The sequence below is a fragment of the Eleginops maclovinus genome, chromosome 17 (assembly GCF_036324505.1).
Source record: "Eleginops maclovinus isolate JMC-PN-2008 ecotype Puerto Natales chromosome 17, JC_Emac_rtc_rv5, whole genome shotgun sequence".
NCBI classification, from domain to species: Eukaryota; Metazoa; Chordata; class Actinopteri; order Perciformes; family Eleginopidae; genus Eleginops; species Eleginops maclovinus.
Genome location: NC_086365.1, coordinates 2389840 through 2413486, shown reverse-complemented (window position 1 = coordinate 2413486; position 23647 = coordinate 2389840). Strand labels below are relative to the sequence as shown.

The 23647-nt window shown below is 40.8% G+C and overlaps 1 protein-coding gene across 7 annotated transcripts in view; it reads left to right on the top strand.

Moving 5' to 3' along the window:
* Positions 1 to 23647, top strand: part of LOC134879245 (ELKS/Rab6-interacting/CAST family member 1-like) — a 115332-nt gene that overhangs the window by 841 nt on the left and 90844 nt on the right. For all 7 annotated transcript variants that reach the window (XR_010167812.1, XR_010167813.1, XR_010167814.1 and 4 more), the window contains 3 exons: positions 7441 to 8277; positions 9433 to 9510; positions 9697 to 9852. Coding sequence is in view for 4 of the 7 variants with exons in the window: in XM_063905647.1 (XP_063761717.1) it covers positions 7789 to 8277; positions 9433 to 9510; positions 9697 to 9852 (723 nt within the window). In the remaining 3 variants the exon portion in view is untranslated. The remainder of the gene's footprint in view (positions 1 to 7440; positions 8278 to 9432; positions 9511 to 9696; positions 9853 to 23647) is intronic.

Genomic DNA, 23647 nt, shown 5'->3' with positions numbered 1-23647 from the left:
CTTGTAATTTCCACTATGTGTGCCTGTGGTAGTCGATATTAAGTTTAATCTGTTGCTATAATATTCCTATGAGGACTTTTAGTTGGGTTGCGATATGTCTAATAGTGTTGCTTGAATCCTCCAGGCCTGTTGCTGTGTTCTGAGATCGTTAAAGATATGTGCTTCTTTAAAACATGTGTCTTTAATGCTGCCATAGTTGCACAGGATCGTCAACAGCCAGGTCTTGCCAGCTGGCATACCGCTCCAGACTAGGTTAAGCAACACGCTCCAGACTGGGTAACATTTTCTTCACACAATAAATAAACCTGACCAAAACAATCGATATAAGATTGTACTGATCAAAGCTGGGAGGTGAATTCTGCTGCGTGTGTTTTGCAATGGGGGGAAAAGCAAGGGGGTGTTCCGCCCACAGCGCTAGTTCCTTGCAGCGCCCCTCTTCCGGGAACACCGAGACAGGGAACTGAGCCTGCTTCCTTCCACTCACATTGTAAACACTGCACACATTTAAATGGCCATGATCTGCACGTCACATTAGCCTTCCTTTGGGTAAACGTTGACTAATATCATTGCGTTTTCTTTTGTTTTAGAATTGTATCAAACACTTTTTAACCTTTTTGATAGAACCCTTAGTCTCCAGGCTCAACATCAAAGGCTCAAAACTTTGCAACAGCTTGAGGATCTAATCCTGATAAAAGACAGAAATTCTCCTTCAACTTCCAAGAATTTTAGTGATCTATTATCCTTTGTTTAAAATTGAATTCATCACGTTAGTTATGAATGTGTCTACGGTAGCATTCATTTATATAATCTTAGATGGATGGATAGATAGACTTCCTTTAGGGGGTGTTTTGGGTCACTTTCCCAACACTTTCATCCTGGCGATTTGGCTGTAATAGCACATTCCTTTTTACGTGATGAGCCTGAGGGAGTTTCATCCTCACTGTGTCTTCCATTAACTACTACACACTCCTGAATTAGTTTTCTGCTTCCCTACCTTTGTGTTAATTGCTGAGTCTCAATGGTACATTTTCCATTTGCTCTGTAGGCAGCAGCTAAGATTAGATAAGTGTTTGCATGTGCATGATTCAATGTAGTTATCTGCTCAGCAGCATGTTTGTTTACATGGATATATGTGGTTCAGTGTGAGTCATAATGTTTGGTGTGTGTGTGTGTGTGTGTGTGTGTGTGTGTGTGTGTGTGTGTGTGTGTGTGTGTGTGTGTGTGTGTGTGTAGAAACGTCTGATTGCATGTTTTGTTTGCCCAGCATGCATCTCAGATTAATTTCCTGTGGTACATTGGAGCTGATGCTATCTGTCTCTTATCAGCATTGTGCTTTCCAGTGTCTGAACCATAGTGTGTGTCGTATCGCTGATAGGACTGGTGACACAGAGTGATGCAGCACAGTCACTCTGCAAGCGTTTCCATCATCAGTGTGCAGGATAAGTGGATTTTGTGACAAAAATCGTTATTATCAAAATAGTTGTTTTTTTAATTCCTTTTGAAGGTCCACATAAGTCCTGTCGAAATGACTTCTGATGTATTGTTACTCAGTTAAATATGCGTAAATCAGGTTTCAGCTGTCATTATGATTTGTCATCGATGTCAAGTCCCTTATATGGAGATAAGCCTTGTGTCATAGTTTTCAGGTATGGTTTTGTTACTAAAAGATTTCTGTGTGAATTTGTTTCCTGCTGCAGTTTGTTTTTGGTTAGATTCCAACTAATGTCCTATGTTATTAATTTAACATGGCAATTGCCACTGGGGATGTTCCCTCCATGATTCACACACATAAAATGCACTTCTTTAAAGATGAATATCACCTAATGTTTTTGCAGAAAAACACATCACATAAATGTAACTGTTAGACGTAAATGAAAGTAAATACTGACCCTGAATCAAACATTCCCTGCTACACAGTCTTACCTTTGCCTTTAGGTAGAGTGATGCAGTAATAACGTACTTTTAGGCCAACATGAAGGTAAGCACTGTTAAGACTCAATGTATTGTTTTCATTGGATGATGTCTGGCACACATGTGTTAACATATTAACACCTCTTTTATAAGTGCAATGCACGTAATAGCTAATGTAATGCTATAAAGTTACTAGAGTAAGATCACATGACTTTATGTCACCACCGCTAAGCTAAAGGGGGCTAACATTTCGTGTGATGACGCTTAGTAGTCTCATTTGGCCACGTGTTAGCAACAGCCAGTTTCAGATACATAACAGCTTCCGATGTGTACCAGTGAGGTGTTTACTGACCTATTATATGTCTTAGAAGAAACGTGAAATTCTCGTAAGCTTGTAGTAACAACCTATCTTTTTTGGGCCTCTAAGCAAAAAATCATCCAAAAAACCCTTGACTTCCAGGTGAGGAAGCCTGCAAGTGCCAAAATGCCATGTGATTTATAGGTTTAGGACTCATTCCTGCACCACTTTATTAGGGTTGAGATCATTAACCTCACCTCTATAAGATTTAGACTAATACGTTTCTCATTTGTAGAAGGGTTTATTATTATCATGATAAAGCAGCTGTGAAGGTGAAAACAGCTGACTGTGGTGCTCCTCAGCTCATCCCCTTAAACCTTTAGACAGATGAGGCTCAGAACGGGCACGACTCTCTCTCTCTCTCAGCTGGGCTGTCGAGTTCACTTTCTGTGAGATGTGTTACCCCAGACAGCACCAGTGAATCCTCTCCCGCCACATCGAATCGCAACCAGCCCGACAGGAACAGAGAGTAATGGAGAAAAATAATATTTTGCGATGATTATAATGTGTTTTTCTGCGCCTGATCCCCGGGCGAGACACAAACTCTGTAAAATGTGTCTCCCACGCTGAAACACCGAGCGGCTGTGTATAGGTTGAGTGGTCTGCCTCTGTTGCATTGTGCACTGTGACAGAAGCATGTGTGGTTGTCACATAAATAGAACATGCTGAACACCTACAGGAATGCTGATGGAGAAAAGAGGGAGGCAGTGAGAGGAAGTGAACGCATCAGGGAGTCAAAGACGGAAGGGAGGGATTAGAGGAAGGAGAAGAATCCATGCCAAAGAGAAGGGGATGTGTTCATAAGCTACTGTTGGTTAGCTTGTTAGCAAGTTGATAATACATTAATGCCAAGTTCTGCTTGTTGCTTCTTTTTCTGCAGCAATCTCAGTGAAAATGAACACGTCTATCTGCACAGTACAGTACGTGGCATTCAACCACGGAGAAATTCTTGGTATCCTCGTGTGGTATTCTAGGATTTTGTGAGGCCTAAGACAACAGTCTGTGTGTGAGGAAACAGTGAGTTGAGGGATAGGATGAAACACAGGGCGTTGTGTGTGCTGCTGTTTCCTCCACAGTCTTTTGTAAATGAGGTTATTTCAGTTCTCAAGCTCACTCCTGAGCCTGCCAGGTTCAGTTTCAAACAGATTGTGGTTGTAGTAGGGCATTTAGTGATTGGATATTTACAGTACAGCATATCGTGAAAGGGATTTTATAGATGCCCCAGTCAGATATTGGCCAACAAAGCTTTTTATTTGTCTGGACAGCGGAGTCTGAGTGAGTCTGAGTAGAGCTGAAATGATTCATTAAGTAGATGTTGATATTGATCAATATAAATTAATGCTATAAAAAACCAGAAAAACACAGGATCAGCTTCTCAAATGTTAAAATGTAAATATTTCTTTCTCTTTCTTCTAATATTAACAAATATCTCTTGTCTTTTGACTGTTCTTCTAAACATTTAAGGATGTCTGTGGTCATTTTTTCTAATCAAAAGTTTAATTTGAGAAAATGATCTGTAGATGAATCCATAATGAACTTTTTCTTTTGTGGCAGCTCTTACCAACTGCCATAACATATTCAAAACAGGACATCCTACACACTGACACATCAAATAACATCGCAAAGCAAGCACATCCTTCAAAAGGATCTGAACTCAAGGTCAACTTTCTGAACTTAGCCAACTCCATCTGTTGCTCGTGACGCTGGGGGATTTGGTTGAAAGCTCTAAAAAAAAGCTACTAAGTTTAGCCTAGGTAAATATTTTGTACTCAAAACTTCTGTTTCTAAGGTCAAGAATGAACTTTGATGAACTCTGAGTGCAGCGCTCTTAAACAGATGTTTCTTTTTGCGTTTTCCTGTTCGCAGTTGTGTCCTGGACAGTGTTATGCTCGTGTTTTACTTGATCTCGTGATGCTGAGTGCGTCATAGGTGTTTCTTTGTGGGGTTGTTTTCCAGCATTAGCATTTTTGTTTTGAAAAGTTTGCCAGAAATTTTAAACAGAAGGTTTATTATCCTTTTCATCTGACTCAATGCTGTTTGCCTTCCTTCACCTGAAACCGCCACAAAGCAACCTGTGGGTCACACTGTTGGTTTATTCATGTGACCCTCAGACTCTAAACTGCGGAACACACAACATGGGGTGTTGTGTTTTCCATGAGGTCCTCAAGCCAATAAAAAGAAAAAGAAGTGTGTGTGTGTTAGCCTTGTGATAGGTACGTAACCTTGCCCAAATCCCTGCGATCCCTAACAAGATAAGCAGTTCCAAAATTGGATGAATTTTTTTTTTAGGGTCCTGCATTCCTCCCAGAGAAAAGCAAGGACAAATGCTGTTGTTGCTAAAGTGTGATATGGTCTTAACCCTTGAACAACTCTACAAATAAGAGATAAGGCCAAGATCATGGCTGAAAAAGAGCCATGTGTGTTCAATAAACGCTTGGATAAAGGCTTAGATATACTGTGTGGATGTTTTGCATTATAGGGAGAAATGGGACATACATTATGTACAGGTCAGTGGGTCCAGAGGGGAGGAGGAGGAAAGCCCTGAACACACACACAAACACACTCTCTCATAATGTCCTCAAATGAAGCATTAGAGGAGTGTGTGTTGTCAGGGACATGATCACTCACGGCCACTGAGCTGATGTGCCGTGTGTGTGTGTGTGTGTTCATCTGTGAATGTGTTTTCTATTCTCTGGATTGATTTTTCTCTTATGTGTTTTGTTTGAGTGCGTATTGTTTGCTCTGTGTGCATGTGTATGTTCACACACTTTAAATGTGTGTGAGATGTTTGTGTGTGTGTGTGTGTGTGTGTGTGTGTGTGTGTGTGTGTGTGTGTGTGTGTGTGTGTGTGTGTGTGTGTGTGTGTGTGTGTGTGTGTGTGTGTGTGTGTGTGTGTGTGTGTGTGTGTCTGTGCTGGAGGCAGGGTCCTGGCCTGTTTTCTATCCAGGTGTGTGTTTTTGGCCTTGGGGGAACACAGCAGATGGTCCCTCTTTGCGTTTGAGTGTGTAACTGACTGGTTGTCAGAAAATTCATCCCTGCCAAAAAGCTGTAGCTAGCAGAAGATCAGTTGGAAAGATACACTTTTGCGCTGCTGTTAAAGGCCTGGGTCAGGGCCCAGAGTAGAGGCGTAGGGAAATAAAAAGAGGTCGACCAAAGGGCTGCACAGTAAATCATACTTGAAATGTAATGTCCTGTATTGTAGTTAGCAATTTAAAGAGGCCACATGTTGTGGGAAAGATATTTCAGACAAACTACAGTACTTGAATGAGATGTGAAGAATCTCCTCTATACAAGCAAATGAATAGTTTTAAATGTCTTAAAAGCAAAACTAAGTTCATTCTACACACATGCAAAGCTTTTTCATATCGTTATGATATCCAAACGCTAATGTTATATTGTGTAATCTTGGAAATTGGCCTTGACTTTTGTTAAACGAAGCTTTATTTATGTGTGTGGGGACTATTTATGAAGCGGGTTAGCTCGCTGGGTCATCTTGTAAGGGGAGAGTGTGGATCAGATGGTGTGTTCATTCAATGGGTCATGTGTTCACTGACATGATTACACCACTGTTGGTGAAGAACAACAAATGAAGAACATTCCTTATCTGAAACAATAACGGTACCCGAAGTATACCTAAGGTTGCATTAAATAATACTAATCTTTTAGTGTTTAAACCTCAAATGTCTACATTTCACACTGACAACAATCTCTGACATTCTGACCTCTGTTTAAAATGCTTACTGTTGTTCATGCGGACACATTTGTGCCAAGCACTTGATGGGTGTTTTAGGGCGCCTGTGAAAATAGATCTTCAGAACTTTTGAAGCCTCTGAGGCATTTATCACCAACATGTGAGAGCCAGTGCTCATGAATTATGTTCATTTTACAACAAAATGTTACTCACTACACCTTTTTAAATTCATTTCAGAAGATGGTGAAAAGAGTGACGTTTTCATTTTATTTTTCACGGCTATGATTACATGTTTTCTTTGACCTGGATTGAACTAAACCATTGTAAAGTTTGATAACAGTAAAGATTTAATTGACAAGTGGGTTATTTTATGTTAGTACATGTAGTTCATCCAGGAGGAAGTTATTATTTCCCTTTCTGACGGTTAGTCCAGCTGAATGTTATCTCCTATCACCCAGTCTAACACAGCTGCAGGACAGTGACTTTGATGTGATGCCCTGAGGACATAATGTGGTCTTAATCAGAAGGAGAGGCGGGTGGTGGAGATCGTGTGATCACAACAAGCGAGCCACATCAGCTGATGCTGGTGTCTGTAGCAGAGTCTGTGGATATAGCTAACAGTTTTTCTTTAGTTTGTAGACTGACTATATCAGCACACAAATCCTCACGTACCGGAACACTCAAAGAGAGATGAGTCAGATGATTCAAATCAGACTTTGCTGTTCCTTTGAATTTAGATGTAGCTCTAATTTTATCTAGTGAAATGTCTCTCATATAAATATGGATTGGCACACATTTTGGTACCAACATCCATGTTACCCAGAGAATGAAGCCTATGATATTTACGGGAATCCCGTTATTTATTTTTTTACGTTTCGTTCCGTTTCCTTTATTGTAGGATAGAGTTGAAACAGTGAGACAGAGGGGATGCCATGTGGCAATGGTCCATATTTGAATCCAGGTCCCCAGTTACATTCCACTACATGGGCCCAATCCCGCTACTTTTGCTTGGCACCACCAGCAGGTTGACTCGTGTAATTCATGTTAGAACGTCTTGACAACTTTTATTGGATGATAAAGCAGTTCGAGAGGAGACGTCTAGAATTCCTGCCTTTTTATCTGGTGCTTTCATCACGTCAAATGTGTCCTATACTTTGGTTTGTATATGTTAACGTTGATGGTCTTTATAATGAGTAGAAAAGCATTGTTGAGTCTTAGTCTTCGTTCCCTTTTTGTCTACTGGATTATGTGATACTGTACCTTTGCATCTGTTCAATGGAACAAACTGGCACTTTGGCTGGTAAAATGTGAACTTAACCTGCTTTTAAAATAAATACAGTACACAACAAGATTAAACGTTTCAAAAGTAGATATTTTTAAACTATAACCTGGTAAAAAGCTGTATTTCTTTGTAACTCAATTTGTATTTCGTTGCTCCACTGATCACTAAGACTCTGTCTCTTTGTCCCTTTCTGTTTAGGTTATCCCTTCATCCCCGGTCTTGTGGATTTACTCGCTTTATCTAAAGGGAAGCCGTATTGATTCTGCTCTCCAATAAAGCCCACAGATTACAATGAGGGTGGAAAGTCCTTGATCACAGCTATGTCAACACTGCGTCGGAATTTTTCAAGTCAAGAAGGAATCAAGTAGAAGAGTGAAGGGAGTGTGTATTTTCAGCTGTTACATTTCAGATATTTTTGGGACCTCCAATGCTTATTTTAAGAGAGTTTTCTGTAATTCTAAGCATGTGTTTTTGATTTGCTTTCATTTATTCATTTGAACCAGAAACTCTTTTGTCTCTACGGTATACACATCATATTCTCTAACCATGTACGGAAGCTCACGTTCCGTCTCCAAGCTGGATGTTGTTGGTTCCAACGGTAACGGGTCGGTGTCGGGGAGCCCCGGTCGCTCCCCACGACTCCCCCGCTCCCCGCGCCTTGGACACCGGAGAAACAGCAGCAGCAGCTCCAGCGGACTCACAGGTTCCTGTAAGACCCTCTCCATGGAGAATATTCAGTCTCTGAATGCTGCCTACGCAACAGGGGGTCCAATGTACTTCGCTGACACCGTTGATGATCCAATGGGCATCGGAAGCCTGGGCAGCGGGCTGAACCCCTCTGTGCCAAAAAACACCATGACGCTGGGCAGAGCGGGGGCCAGGGTGCCCTATGGGATCAGGGCGGCCATCATGGGGAGCAGTCCTAATATAAACACTGGGGGAGGAGGGATGATGCCCAATGATGCGATAGCATTTGGGGGGGAAATGCAAAACCACCCCCAACAGGCGGCTACTGTGCCACACTCCATGAGACAGGTGAGCATCCCGGTGTTTTGTTCTTCTATTATTGCAACGCTGAAGCCAAGACAAACAACACTCTATTTCATATCTGGTTTATGTCTGTCTAAATCTTGTTTTCAAATTTTTTTGCCTGAAATGTTTGACATACAGTTAAAAGTATGAGGAAACCAAAATATGAAAAGCTGTTGGTTGACACTTCGACAGAAAATCTGAAAATGACTTAGATGACAATAGAGTGTTATCTAACATTTTTCAAGAAGGAATACAATTTATAGTATATCATTTTATAATTTTACAGAGTTTTCTGTAATTTTAAGCATGCATTTTTTATTTCTTTACTTTATTAATTCAAACCAGACTCTTTGTCTCTTCCAATAGTTGAAAGTATTTATTTTAAAGACACAATATGTTGGTTCAGTTGGTTTGTCGGGTGTAGAAAAATGAATCCTCAGCTAAAATTCATTGTTATCTTTAAAGACAATTGCTTGAAAAGTCAAAGAAAACAGATGAAATATCAATAACATCATAACCTATTTGCAAACAATAATAATCAAAATGCACAAAAAAAAGTCAAACATAAATTCTCCTCATGTTTCATTTTTTTGTTGCACCATTTAGGGTTCAATATGTTTCTTAAGTCACATTTGAACTACATAATAGGTAAGCTGTGTGGGTATTCATACAGTATGTTTAAATAGACTAAGGTCTTCCCTCCCACTCTTAGTCATAACCTGAAGGATGTAGCTCCTTCCTCTCTCATATCTCCCTCCCCCTCTTATTTCTAATTATTTCTCTTATAGGAAAATCCTTTCTTAATCCCTCCTTAACTCTTACTTCCTGCACCAGCTACCAAAGCAGTGTCTGTTTAAAAATGCATCCTAGTTATTTTTAATACTTCGGTACACTGCTGTTTGAATGTCAAGATGAATTAAACATTTTTATGGGGAGCTTCTTCTTATTAATAATGCACTTAGGGTTGTACTGCGTAAAAGCCTTGTGTGCAAAGGTGTGTTGTAAAACAGTTTACTGGTAAAAATAAAAATATCTGCATATTTGTAGTCAAGTTTGAGTCTTTCTTTTCATATTCATTTTCTTACATTTCAGAGATCGTGCAGCAACAAAAGAAGATATTGCTGGCCTAACATTTCACATGTTTATTTAATTCACCAGGTGAGAGACGGTGCAATGTCAGACCTACAGACGCAGTTAAGAGAAGTGCTGAGAGAGAACGAACTACTGCGCAGAGAAGTAAGGACACTCTCAGAGCCATTTTATTAAATCTATTTTCTATGTGTGTTCCTCTTGGAATTTTATAGCAATTATAACAAACCAAAAGTAATGAATAAAATGAGTAACATTAAGAGGCAAGTAGATGATTGAGGATATTAAGGTCCCAAATAAATATTGAATTAAAACCATTTTGATTTCTTCTAGCTGGAGGCAAAAGAATCCAAGTTGAGCTCCTCTATGAACTCCATCAAGACGTTTTGGAGTCCAGAGCTGAAGAAGGAGAGGGCGCTGAGGAAGGACGAAGTCACCAAGATGGCCGTGTGGAAGGAGCAGTACAGGGTGGTGCAGGATGAGACGCAGGTAGGAAAGAGGCCTGGCTGGATACTTTTTTGGTGGATAGAAGACAAGGTACTCAACTACTATACTTAAGTACAATTTTGAGGTACTTTACCCGAGTATTCTCAGTTTATGTTACTTTGTTCTTCTACTCCACTACAATTTAGAAGCCAAAAACGTATTCTTTACTCCACTACATTTATTTGACAACTTTTTTTCTAGATACTTTTTATGTTTGGATTGTTAGCTAATACAAAATCTAAATTAGTTATGAAATAAACATGAATTTATAGGTTAAGATATCCAGCAACCATATATCAACTTATTCAAATGAGCTCTACATTTACCAGTTTTAATAAAAGCACATGAATAATCATAATGGTAAATATATATGTACGATCCTAAGCCTTAATGCATAAGGAGTACTTTTATTTTCGGTACTTTAAGTATATTTTGATTCCATTACTTTTGTTCTTTTACTTGAGTAAGATTTTGAATGCAGGAATTTTACTTGTAGCAAAATACTCTTTCTTTAGCTTTCCTTTGGTTTATCCATCCGGGATAAATCAGTTTTGTGGGTAATGCTAATTCATGAGCTGGCACAAGTGGGAGCATGTTCTCCTCTATGGATTGTTCTGGTGGATTTGTCTGGCTGCTGTAAGACGGCCTTGAAGTTGGTAAACGGGTGAAGCGGGGCTGCTGCTCAGGGACTCCCAGCTGTCTGTTGGTACAGGAGCCATCTGGATGAGCGGAGAAACAGCTAGTCTGGCACGCGTCTGCGCTGTTACACAAGACATCATGCACTCACACAATCGCTGCCGCACGGTGACTCAACTCACTGGCTCTTATCTCCAAACCGGTGCAGAAAGTGCTCGCTACATTCCGGTCCCTAACAGGTGCTCTTATCGCTGCTGCTTTGATGTTTCGCCTAAGACTTGGACAACATGTTTAACGTTGAGTTAATTTGTGGGGAAGCACTTAAGGTTGAGGAATAACATCACAAGATATTAAATCACTCTCTAAAAAGATTTACAGTCAGTTTTATGCGTGTGTGTGCATGTGCAGTATGCCTGTTTGTGTGCATCCATAAATCTGTTGAGTGTGTGCACACTTATTGAAAGTGATGCCGTGTGAGGGAGAACAAAGGAACAGATGATAAATTGATCAGTCTCTGTATTTGGCCTCCTGCCACACACTAGAGGAATACTCAGTTACCTTCACACACACTCCTCTTACCATGAGTGTTGAGACTTGTGACAATTTTTCCTGCTCTAATGTTGGCTGATATTCCCTTTATCTTAATCTCTTTCACTTCCATTCCCTTCCTTTTCTCCAACAAATCACACCCTAGGCTTCCATTCAAATTCCTGCTCTCTTTATCCCGTCACTTTGCTTCTCTTCAATCTCTCTTTTCCTGTTTGTTGCTGGCTTTTCTCTGTCCCCTCGCTCTTCTCTTCTCTTACTCATTCCTCTGCTCTTTTTCTATTTTTGTCATGACACAGTGAGTCAGCTCTCGCTTTCTTTCCTCCCCCCTCAGTCCCTCCTCCCTCTGTCTTTGCCATCATCTCTGGCTTAGAAATCGAATAAAGTTACCTCCCAGTAATTTTTACACACACACACACACACACACACACACACACACACACACACACACACACACACACACACACACACACACACACACACACACACACACACATGCTTGGTCACGCCCCTGCTGAGGAATGCACATATCATCTCCACCCTCCGTCCTCCCTCCTTCTCCTCCTCCATGCTTTTTCCTCCACTCTTCCTCACTCTTTCGCCTCCTCCTTCACGCTCTTCACACTATCTACACCTCTCTTCCTCCCGCCTTACTGTTTTATCTCTTCCTCTCCTTCTGTCTGCACTCTCTCATCATAACTCCTTGCCTTTCATATTGTTACAACCGTAGATTTAAAACCATTACAACATTCCTTATCTCATGTCGGTACTTGTTAGGCAGATCCAATAAATAATGCTATGATAATCTGCAACAAAATCATATTAATGAATGTCCTGTTGTCTGTTGTATTGTCATTATGATATACTTTATTTTCCCCGTAAGGCCATCATGCATAGTACATAGTACACGATTAAAGACATTAACATACTAACACACATAAACACAGGTTGCACATACACACAGACCTACTGAAAATAGAACCTTTTGCATAACCCTCATGACCAACATCTCCATCTATACTTTACATCTGAGTGTGGAGAAGATTCATGTACTAAGGCAGGAGTGAGTGTGTATTTTGATAAGAACATATAACATTTTGTTGAGCATGATCATTCGATGATGTTTGAAAAAAAAAACGATTTATCCTTTTCTTAATTCAAGTCATTAATGGAACATTTACTGGTCTGAGGATCGAATAATTGAGCATTTCTTTCTTTTTGTAAGTCTGTAGTTTCATTTTATTGTAGTTTTTAAGCCTGTCTCTGAATTCGGAAGTCTGTCCAAAAACCTCCAGAATGGCAGGTTAGCTTTTTATTTTTATTTTTTCTTTACATTTTGTGGGAGAGAGAGAGTGCCTTTATTGAGAGATAGGGTGTTGAAGGTGGGAGACAGAGGGGAAGACATTGCCTGAAACTCGGCAAGATGGATTCAATCGCTCGTCCTGGGCAGCAGACACTGCATATGGGCCACCAGCACTGAAGTACCCAGCTGTCCCAACAGCTCTTAAAGGCAGTGATAGTATCTAGTACAAAAATAACTACGTGACGCTAAATCACAAAATTTAATTCTGCATGTTATTTTGTACTGTTCTGGTTATTGTGTGATTGTGTCTGACTGAAATATACTAAGAGGGAGTGGCTCACTGTTACAGTGCTTCTGATCCTGCTGCTGCTGCACAGCTGTTTGGGAGAAAGTTTGTCTTACATAATTACTCTGTGTGTGTGTGTGTGTGTGTGTGTGTGTGTGTGTGTGTGTGTGTGTGTGTGTGTGTGTGGATTTAAATTTTGCCATTCAGATTAGATGGCAGTCTCTGTTTGTTGTCCCACTGAGCTTTAAATTCCCCTCCTCTCCCTCCCTCTCGCCAGTTGGTTTCTCGTGTCTCGCTTCCCACATCAACTAATATCCTCTCCCCGCAGCGTCTCCTCACTGTCACCACACTCTCCATCTCTTCCTCACTGGTCCTCCGTGTCTCAACATTTCACTCCCACTCTCAGATTCTTTCTCTCACGGGCCCCTGTCCTTCTATATCATCTCCTCACTCTCAATCTGGGCCTGGGGAGCCATTTTGCCACAGAACCAAATGCAGTAGAACGGACACACCATGTTCTGATAAATCTACTGACCTGAACACAGATGCTCTGTTAGCACTAGTCAGTGTCTTGCTTTGATCTCGGTTGTGTGTGTGGGTGTGTGAGCGTGTCCACCCAATTTGTACCATCCCTTTGAACACAGCAGGTAAGTACAGTGTTTCATGCAGAAAGAAAAAAAATGAAGGAATGTGTGGAATGCACAAGGGAAAAGTTACTTTATATCTCCTTTATGTTCTTTTCTTCTCTGTATTTACTCTCTATTTAACACTCAAACACACACCTTTTGTATCTCTGACCCTCTGCACTTCTAACAGTGGTCAGTTTGCACTGAATAAACACACACACTGTCAGAGTTTGGGGAAATAGGGCCCAAGTGCAGCAAAAAGGGAGGCAGGTATGGGTACAAACAAACGGCGAGCTTTATTCCAAAGCTGTTTTACAAAAATACAAAGTTAGGTAAAGTCCAGGGCATGAAAAACACTTGACTTGAACACATGAAGACGATTACGAACTGACAACAAGACAAGGGAGACAAGGACTATTTGAACATGAGGTAGGGAGCCACAGGTGGAACCAATCAGGGGCGGGGTTTGACAATCACAACGGAGGGAAAGCACACAAAGGGAGGCGGAAACACGAGGGCAACAGGTGACAACAATGAAACAATCAGACACAAGGAAAACCAAAAGACAAGAAATAAAACTACACATGACACAACAGAGGGAAAACATTTCAAAATAAAACAGGTAGTGCATGACAGGACTGGACATGAGTGACTTGACTAAACTAAAACATACAGGACCAACAGCTGAAACTAAACAAGACATGACATAATATAAACATGATTAACAAATTTGACGAGACATAACACACACTCAGCAAAGAGCAAGCAGCAGTTAGCATTCATGACTGTAACCATGACATCCAGGGACCAAATCCGAATTATCCAGCCATCTAAGAGTTGCTGTCAACCAAAAGTCCAGCGACCCTCTCACCTCTTTTCTACACACCTCACACAGGTGATTATATTTACTATGAGTGCCGCCCATACCCATGTGACCCAACTGATCCAACCCATAGTTGCTCACAAAATAATAGTTGATAATATTGTAAACAAAGAACAAATGGCAAAAATATAAACAATTAAAAGCTTTAATAGATAAACATAAATCACCACTTTCTGACATTCATGGCTCCTACAATGCTACAGTGGGGCAAAAAAGTATTTAGTCAGCCACCAATTGTGCAAGTTCTCCCATTTAAAAAGATGAGAGAGGCCTGTAATTTTTATCATAGGTATACCTCAACTATGAGAGACAGAATGAGAAAAAAAATCCAGAAAATCACATTGTAGGATTTTTAAAGAATTTATTTTCAAATGATTGTGGAAAATAAGTATTTGGTCAATAACAAAAGTTCATCTCAATACTTTGTTATATACCCTTTGTTGGCAATGACAGAGGTCAAACGTTTTCTGTAAGTCTTCACAAGGTTTCCACACACTGTTGCTGGTATTTTGGCCCATTCCTCCATGCAGATCTCCTCTAAAGCAGTGATGTTTTGGGGCTGTCGCTGGGCAACACGGACTTTCAACTCCCTCCAAAGATTTTCTATGGGGTTGAGATCTGGAGACTGGCTAGGCCACTCCAGGACCTTGAAATGCTTCTTACGAAGCCACTCCTTCGTTGCCCTGGCGGTGTGTTTGGGATCATTGTCATGCTGAAAGACCCAGCCACGCTTCAACTTCAGTGCCCTTGCTGATGGAAGGAGGTTTTCACTCAAAATCTCACGATACATGGCCCCATTCATTCTTTCCTTTACACGGATCAGTCGTCCTGGTCCCTTTGCAGAAAAGCAGCCCCAAAGCATGATGTTTCCACCCCCATGCTTCACAGTAGGTATGGTGTTCTTTGGATGCAACTCTGTATTCTTTCTCCTCCAAACACGACGAGTTGAGTTTTTACCAAAAAGTTCTATTTTGGTTTCATCTGACCATATGACATTCTCCCAATCCTCTTCTGGATCATCCAAATGCCCTCTAGCAAACTTCAGACGGGCCTGGACGTGTACTGGCTTAAGCAGGGGGACACGTCTGGAACTGCAGGATTTAAGTCCCTGGCGGCGTAGTGTGTTACTGATGGTAGCCTCTGTTACTTTGGTCCCAGCTCTCTGCAGGTCATTCACTAGGTCCCCCCGTGTGGTTCTGGGATTTTTGCTCACCGTTCTTGTGATCATTTTGACCCCACAGGGTGAGATCTTGCGTGGAGCCCCAGATCGAGGGAGATTAGCAGTGGTCTTGTATGTGTTCCATTTTCTAATAATTGCTCCCACAGTTGATTTCTTCACACCAAGCTGCTTACCTATTGCAGATTCAGTTTTCCCAGCCTGGTGCAGGTCTACAATGTTGTCTCTGGTCTCCTTTGACAGCTTTGGTCTTGGCCATAGTGGAGTTTGGAGTATGACTGTTTGAGGTTGTGGACAGGTGTCTTTTATACTGATAACGAGTTCAAAAAGGTGCCATTAATACAGGTAACGAGTGGAGGACAGAGGAGCCTCTTAAAGAAGAAGTTACAGGTCTGTGAGAGCCAGAAATCTTGCTTGTTTGTAGGTGACCAAATACTTCTTTTACCGAGGAATTTACCAATTCATTCATTAAAAATCCTACAATGTGATTTCCTGGATTTTTTTTCTCATTCTGTCTCTCATAGTTGAAGTGTACCTATGATAAAAATTACAGGCCTCTCTCATCTTTTTAAATGAGAGAACTTGCACAATTGGTGGCTGACTAAATACTTTTTTGCCCCACTGTATGTATGTCTGTTTTCTTAACAAAATATCACTTCAAAGAATTAAAGAAACTAAGAACGTTTACTCAAGTACTGGACTTAAGTACAATTATGAGGGACTATACTTGAGCATTTCAGTGCTTCTTTGTACTTTTACTCCACTACATGTATTTAATCCCTTTAGTTTACAGATTTGGGTTAATGATGGTAAATATAATCAGCCCTTAAATCAGACTTTAGTTCACCTGGAGTAAATTCAGCAGCTACCCTGCAGTATACAGAGCCATTAAAACTAGCTGCACCTTTACCAGCTCTGAGAACACTTTAATGATCAATAATTATAAAACATATCAGAGATATTATTCTGAAATGGACCAATCAAACAATGACTACTTTTACTGTCGCTACTTTAAGTACATTTAGATGAGAGTACTTTCTACTTTCACTGGAGGATCATTTAGAATACAGGACTTTTACTGTAACAGAGTATTCCTACACTCTGGTACTTCTACTTTTACTCAGTTACAAGATCTGAGTACTTCTCCCTGCTCTGCATAAAGATCTAATGTGACATGCTTGATGAGCACTTAAATTAATGCAATTCCCAAACTCTCCATTTAAGACGTTTCTGGCCAGTGCTCTCCTTGCTCACTGTTCTCTGTGGTGTGTCCCGGCGCTGAATCATACCAGCTGAACAATAAGCACTCTGTCCGTTCCTCTCTGGAGCTGCTAGATGCCATCTATCATGTATTGTACTCCAGGCCAGCCGCTTGACGTCAGAGCCAGCATGTGTGCAATGGTGAGAGTGTGTGTGTGTGTGTGTGTGAGAGAGAGAGAGGGGGGAGATGGTGCATATGCCTGTAGTGATGAGGTTTAGTCAGCAGTTATACACATTTAAGGGGTGTTTGAATATGTACATGAGTGTGGTTGTTGATGTACATTTATAAAGCATGTGTCTCAATTTGGAAATATGCAATGTTTTATTGTTTGTGATATAAGAAGAGAAGGGAGGAATCTGTGCCCTTGCGTGTTTGTTAGCATGTGTGCATCAGGACAATTTGTCTTTTTATATAAAAATAAGTGTGTGTGTGTGTGTGTGTGTGTGTGTGTGTGTGTGTGTGTGTGTGTGTGTGCGCCTCTAAGCTCATATTGCAACACTGGCTGCTTGTTTGTATTTATGTATTTGTATTTGCGTGTGTATAGGCCTAAGCAGTACAGTATGTGCATATGGAGACTGACTTGCATGCACATTTCAGTGTATTTCTCTTGGACTATTCTATACTGCAGCTACAGTTTAATTATTTTTTATCAAGCATTTGTTTCAGTTGCATATAACAATTTATTTTATTGAATTGTCTTTTACTTATTTTCTGCAAATACTGACAGTGACAAAAATTAAACAAGACAGGCTCAAATGAGTTAGTGATTCATGTATAATGTATACATCTCCACGTATTTTGCACAGTAAGTCACAAAAATAAAGAACACATCAAGTGACAAGACGAGGGAGCAAATCCAAATAACAGTAAAATAAAATAAAAACAATTTCAATTAAATACATACATAAGAAGACAAAATTAAAAGCAGCCCGTCAGCATTCAAACTGTTTAAAAGTGGCTGTGCTCTTTGGACCCATGTTGGAAATGGAAGGTCTGTGGCTTTGCTGTGATGTCAGAAGTCGTGTGTGTGTTGGAGGAAGTGCAGCAGCAGTTTTTTTTCTCTTCAATTATTTAACCTGATGCTGGCTGCAAAAAAGGTGTGTGTATGTGTGTGGTCCTCTATAGAGGGAGGGAATCTGTCTCTATGATAATTCATTTCCTCTTCAGGATTCTCAATGTGATTTGATTTATATTTGTCAGCCTCAGGTACATCGTATTATTGAATTGCTGGAGGATAGTTTGTTCATAGCCAAAATTGTCAAAACAATTCAAGTAGTTTGGGGTATCTACTGCCCAGTAGTTGTGTTTCATTTCTGCTGAGACCAGTGGGAAAAATGTCCTATGTGTTGCCAGCTCTTTATCACACTGTATGAGTAAGGAGGTTAACCCACACAGGCAGGTTTCCGTTACACCTGGACCACATTTAACCTGAGGTCAAGAGGTATGAGACAGAAAAGGAGAGACTGCCTTTTCTCTTCTTCTTCCTTTTGTCATTCTTCAGTCAAAGCCTCACATTTAGAGACAGAGAGAAGGGGAGAGGAAGGGACAGTTGAGTGATTTTGTTCCACTCTGTGAACAGAAACTCAGGCCTTTGGGTTAAAGCGTAAACAGATGGTGCCACCAGAACTCTTCTAATTCCATGGAAGTGCTAAAACCATCTGAAATAAATTAGATTACCTCAACCAATGAGATTCATTCACTTGTTTTTTAAAGAGCACACTAAAGAAATCATTTAGATTTACAGACAGGAGATTTAATAATACACTTTGTCCCAGTTTGTGTGCTGACTGAGTAAAACATTTAATGTTAAACGATATTACACCTGGATTTAAAGTGAGCATCCTTCCTTTATAATTCCATTACTCCAAGCTGGCATTGATCTAGTCCTCATTGGTTCAGTTAGCGAGAGAAAAGGATGGCCTCTGTAAGATTTCCGTTTACTGTACAGACATTTTTTTTAGTTTATGTGCCAGCTGGCTGGAAAAAATGCTTTCCTTGAAATCTTTACCCCAGCATAGACCTAAAAGAAAAAGGAAAGGAGATGCATGGATAAGGAAGATGGATCGAGATGTAGACGTGTTAAATGTAGAGAGGAAGAAAGAGGAAAATAGGAAAGTGGATGAGAAGGATAGATCAAATTGAAAAGCTGGGGACAAGCGCTAGGAGGAGGGAGGAGCGAAGGAGAGATAAGTGGATGGCAAGGGCAGATCGAGCTGAAAGCAGCAGATGAAATTGAGGGACTGATGGGTGCTGATGTGACACGAGAGAAATAGGGGGAGAAAAGAAGAGTGGATGTAAGATGGATGATGTCAGGGCTGAAGAAAGAGGGAACATTATAGATGAATGAAAGGAAGGAAAATGTCTGAATCATTGTGTGGATTGTCTGTTATTTGACGTCACATCTGTTTTAACTTTTAATCTGGATTTTACAGAACTGACAAGATGACTGTGGGAGCTTCTTGTTTAAATATGGATGTTAATCTCTTCGATGGATGATGTGGAGGAGGCAGGGAAGGGGGGGAAGGATTTATGGAAATAGAGTTAAGGAGAAAAATCTCTGTCACGCACACACACACACACACACACACACACACACACACACACACACACACACACACACACACACACACACACACACACACACACACACACACACACACACTCACACGAATACAAACACAAATACACTCAGAAGGATTGTGCAAACATTTCTGTGCATTCCTCAGGAGTCACGCTTCTCAACTGCAGATCTTAAGCTCTGCTGTCTCTCGGTCAGCTGAGGGAGAGAAACTCCCTCTGGAGGGAACACAGGGATTTTAGGCTTTGCAGACCATTTACATGCACAAAAAGCACTATAGGGCCTCTTTAAAGCCCATATTTATCTGATAGTTAAAATGCTCAACTGTCACAGATCCGATTTGTTTTTACTCCGTGTTTATTGTTATAAAAATAACAGAAGAAGAGCCTTTCTCTTCAAATCCTGGCTACTGTACAGTCACCTGCGGGGGGGGGCTGAAGCTGGATCTGAGTGAATGTGTTCCACTGTGAGAATATGATGCAGGAAAAGACAGCATGCAAGCTCAGCAAAGCCTCTTTGACACATGATTAAAGGTGCTTTCAAATACAGTGACCATCATCTCCCTGCCCACCTCCTCTTCCTCCTTCTGTTGTTGGCATCTTTTTCCATCCTCTGCTCATTATGACTCATTTTTCCCCTTGTAGGTGTGCTTATATCAGCATACTGTAAATGTCCCCTAAGTAAAAGATAAAAACCTCAGAAAACGGCATCTATTTTCTCTGCATTTAAATGTGTTGGTGTTGTTTTGTGTGTGTGTTTTCCTCACATGCTCCTCAGTAACAGATGGCCCTCCAAACCTGTGTGTTTACTTAGTCAGGATGGAGAGTATGGTTAGGAAGAGAAGGAGGGAGGGAAAGAGGGAATACAGTAAATACAGGGAATGGTAGCGGGGGGGAATGGCAGATGGACAGAGGGAGGGAGAGGGATGAATGGATTAGGAAAAGAAAGATGGAGAGAATTTACTGAGAAAAAGAGGAGGGGTAGAAGAAGAAAAGAAATATCGACTTAATAGAGTGAAATAAATGGCACTGTTTTTCTGCTGTTGGTTTAATAGTGGAAAGAAATGGAGAGCGGAGAGATTTGAAACTGAAAGGAAAGAGAGCGTCAGTTTTCCCTCTTCTCCTACAAGGCTGTGATTTTGTGAGCTTTCCCTCTACTTTCTCTCCCTTTCAGTATGTTTGTGTGTGTGTGTGTGTGTGTGTGTGTGTAGAGGCCTGCAGTAGCCAAATCTTCCCTTATAAGGATTGGGTTTGGGAAGAGTTAGTGAGGAATGAACAGAATTACTGTGCAGTTACTCCCCTTTTTCTCTGCTCATATTTCTACACTCCAGCTATAAAATCTATCCGTACATATGTCCGTCCGTCCATCTGGTTCTAACAACCTGACACGTCTGATGTTAAAGGTCCCCTATTATGCAAAATGCACTTTTTGTTGTCTTGTATACATAAATATGTGTCCCCCGGTGTGCAAGGAGTGTCACAAAGTGTCAGAAAATACAACCCTCTCTCTTTTCCTCCTTACCCACATCTCTAAAAACAGGCGTACAAATGAGCTGATCCAGATTTGCTGCAGACTTGAAGTCATATCGAAAATGTTGGCTGGCTTTATGTTAATTATGGTAAAGGCAAGATGTTCTGTGTTTCTATATCTTAGTTACAAAAGTTGCACATATTTAAATCTAAATTGAATGTTTGGTGTGAGAAGTGATGCTGCTCTTTAAACCCACTGCTGACCCACATGTTGGTCTCAAAGGGACTGATCAGGGACAGCATTTCATCCTCACTTTTTCTCACCCTCTCGTTGCTGTTTTTTCTTCATTTTTTCCGTCAGTGAATCTCTTTAATCCGTACTTATTCTGCTTTGTTTCCATATTCACAATCTGATGCTATTTTCTTCCATCAGAGAATAGAATCTATCTTTTAGAAAATGAGATTTTCAGTGCTTGTCTTCCTCCTCTTCATTATGTTCTCCCTCCTCCACCTTTATCCTGGGAGGAAGAAGAGAGGGAGTGTGTTAATCTGTTATCTTATGCCTGAGTGGGCGAAACTGCTGACGGTCATTACAGCATGACCGCTGCCTCCAACAGTGTGTGTGTGTATGGGGGCATCATTGTGTGCTTTACGTGTGTTTGTCCCTCCAAGCGTGTGTGTGTGTATGTATTTCTGTCACAGTGTGTTCGAGGAAGGGGGGGTAGCGTGACTCACCCGACGGGCGCAGAATGATCAAGGGATGAGGCGGAGGAATAAAAACGGAAAGATGGTTAATATTGAACGACAGATGAGCAGCACCCCGAGGGGGGAGAGGAGCGCATGGAAAATATTATCACCATATTCACTAACAGGTTTCTGTCCTCTCCTCTGAATATACATTTACTTATGTAGAGTCATTCCTTTTAGACAACAAGGGACCATTTGTTTGTTTTTTTACTCAGTTTTTTTCCATGCAACCTCAATTCAGTCATTTGTTTTTCTGAATTGAATCCCTTTTTTTTTGCAAAAAATATTTTACTTTTTTTCAAACCTGTAATATCATATTGTATCCAAGTTGTATTCCAACCACGACGTGGTTTTGGGTCTCGACCCTTTGTATAAAAGTCACACATTTGAAACCTCCATGCTACTAAAAGTGAAAATGAGTTTTACCTGCTTGTCTGTAAGGAGTCCCAACAAATAAAACCTGGGAGCCGCTGCTGTAATGCTAATGTATATTGAGCCGATTAATTATCACTAAAGAGTCATTAACCTTTCCATGGAGGCTGTAATAGTGCAGGTCTTTGAGTAGGTTACCAGGGATGGTTTTACACTCATCATTTAATGATAGGAGTTTGAGTGTTGACTGTCTGGTGCACAGGCAGTTTGTCTGCTGTGATGCCGTTTTTGTACAGTCATAAATTTGCTAATTAACATCATTTACATTTCCCTAATGCCAAAGGGGTTTTTCAAATGTGCCTGCTTGGATAATATGTAGATCAATATAACAAGTTCTGATTTGTTGACATTTGTTCCATCCTTCCCTTACACATCTGAAGAAAATATTTGTCTCCTCGACGTAGTTAGGAAATTAAATGGGAAATAATAATTATTTCATTTCATGTTTGGCTGTGCGTGTTGTTGCATGACTTGTTTGTGTTTTCCCACTGTAATCAGAGCCTACGAATGTGTCTGATTTGCTCGTATGTGTGTCTGCTTGTTGGTCTCAGTCCCCTGTGTATTGAGGAAGTGTCAGACAGGGTCACAGGGTGAAGGAGCGAAAGACGACTCGGCAGAAACTGAGAAGAAAAACACTACTTGTATTCTTGCTCTCTCTCGCTCTCTCTCTCCCTCTCTCTCTCCTTCTTTTTCTGCTGGAAACATTTACCATTCTGTTTTCTCTTCCTTCTCCTTATCTCCCTCTCTGTTTTCCTTCCTGCTTCCTTTTTATACTTCCCTCCCTCTTTTTTCTTTTGCGTCTCCTTCTCTTGTGGTCTGGAATTTCTCAGCTCGCATTCCAGCTAAGTGTGTGTGTTAGGGGGAGTACTGACACATCCCCTGTGTGTGTGTGTGTGTGTGTGTGTGTGTGTGTGTGTGTGTGTGTGTGTGTGTGTGTGTGTGTGTGTGTGTGTGTGTGTGTGTGTGTGTGTGTGTGTGAGCAAGGGAGAGATACCTTGAATTCTTTGAAGCTGTGTGTGTGTGTGTGTGTGTGTGTGTGTGTGTGTGTGTGTGTGTGTGTGTGTGTGTGTGTGTGTGTGTGTGTGTGTGTGTGTGTGTGTGTGTGTGTGTGTGTGTGTGTGTGTGTGTGTGTGCATAATGTATTTGCTTGGCTTCAGCATCACACTGATTTTATTTGCATATCTGTAATCAAAACTATTGATGTGTACAGTACATGCACATCCATGACATGCTTTTGGATGCTCTTGATGCGTATGTGTGGGTCTTTGTGTGTGTGTTGTCCTGTCAGATTACAGTATATAATGATGTATTTGTGCATGCAGAGCTATTGCATTAGCCGGAAGACAAACCCACTCGCCCACACAAACAAACAAAATAACAAAAGGATTTTGTGTTTTAGTGCCATATTCTGCACATTCGTCTCTATGGATCTATAAAAATAAACAGAACAAAGCAGGAAGCACTGCGCTGGTTGTCATGCAACAAAAAGCCAAACTACTGTATAAAGACAGTGGCTTTAATCTAATTCCATTATATCCTGTTTCTGTCCTGTGCAAAAAGTATTTTTTTCTCTCTTCTCTCTTCTTCCCTAATATCGAGGAACTGTTTTCGTTTGCCTACACCCTCCTCTGTTGCTTTCCCTCTTCCTTTTATGTTCTACTCTCTCTCTGTAATGTTGATTAATAAAATAGCAAGTAAGTGATGGCTGGGGACATCATAGTGACAACACACACACACACACACACACACACACACACACACACACACACACACACACACACACACACACACACACACACACACACACACAGTTTAGACTCTCCTCCTGTCTGACTCAGTAGTCATGTCCTGTTT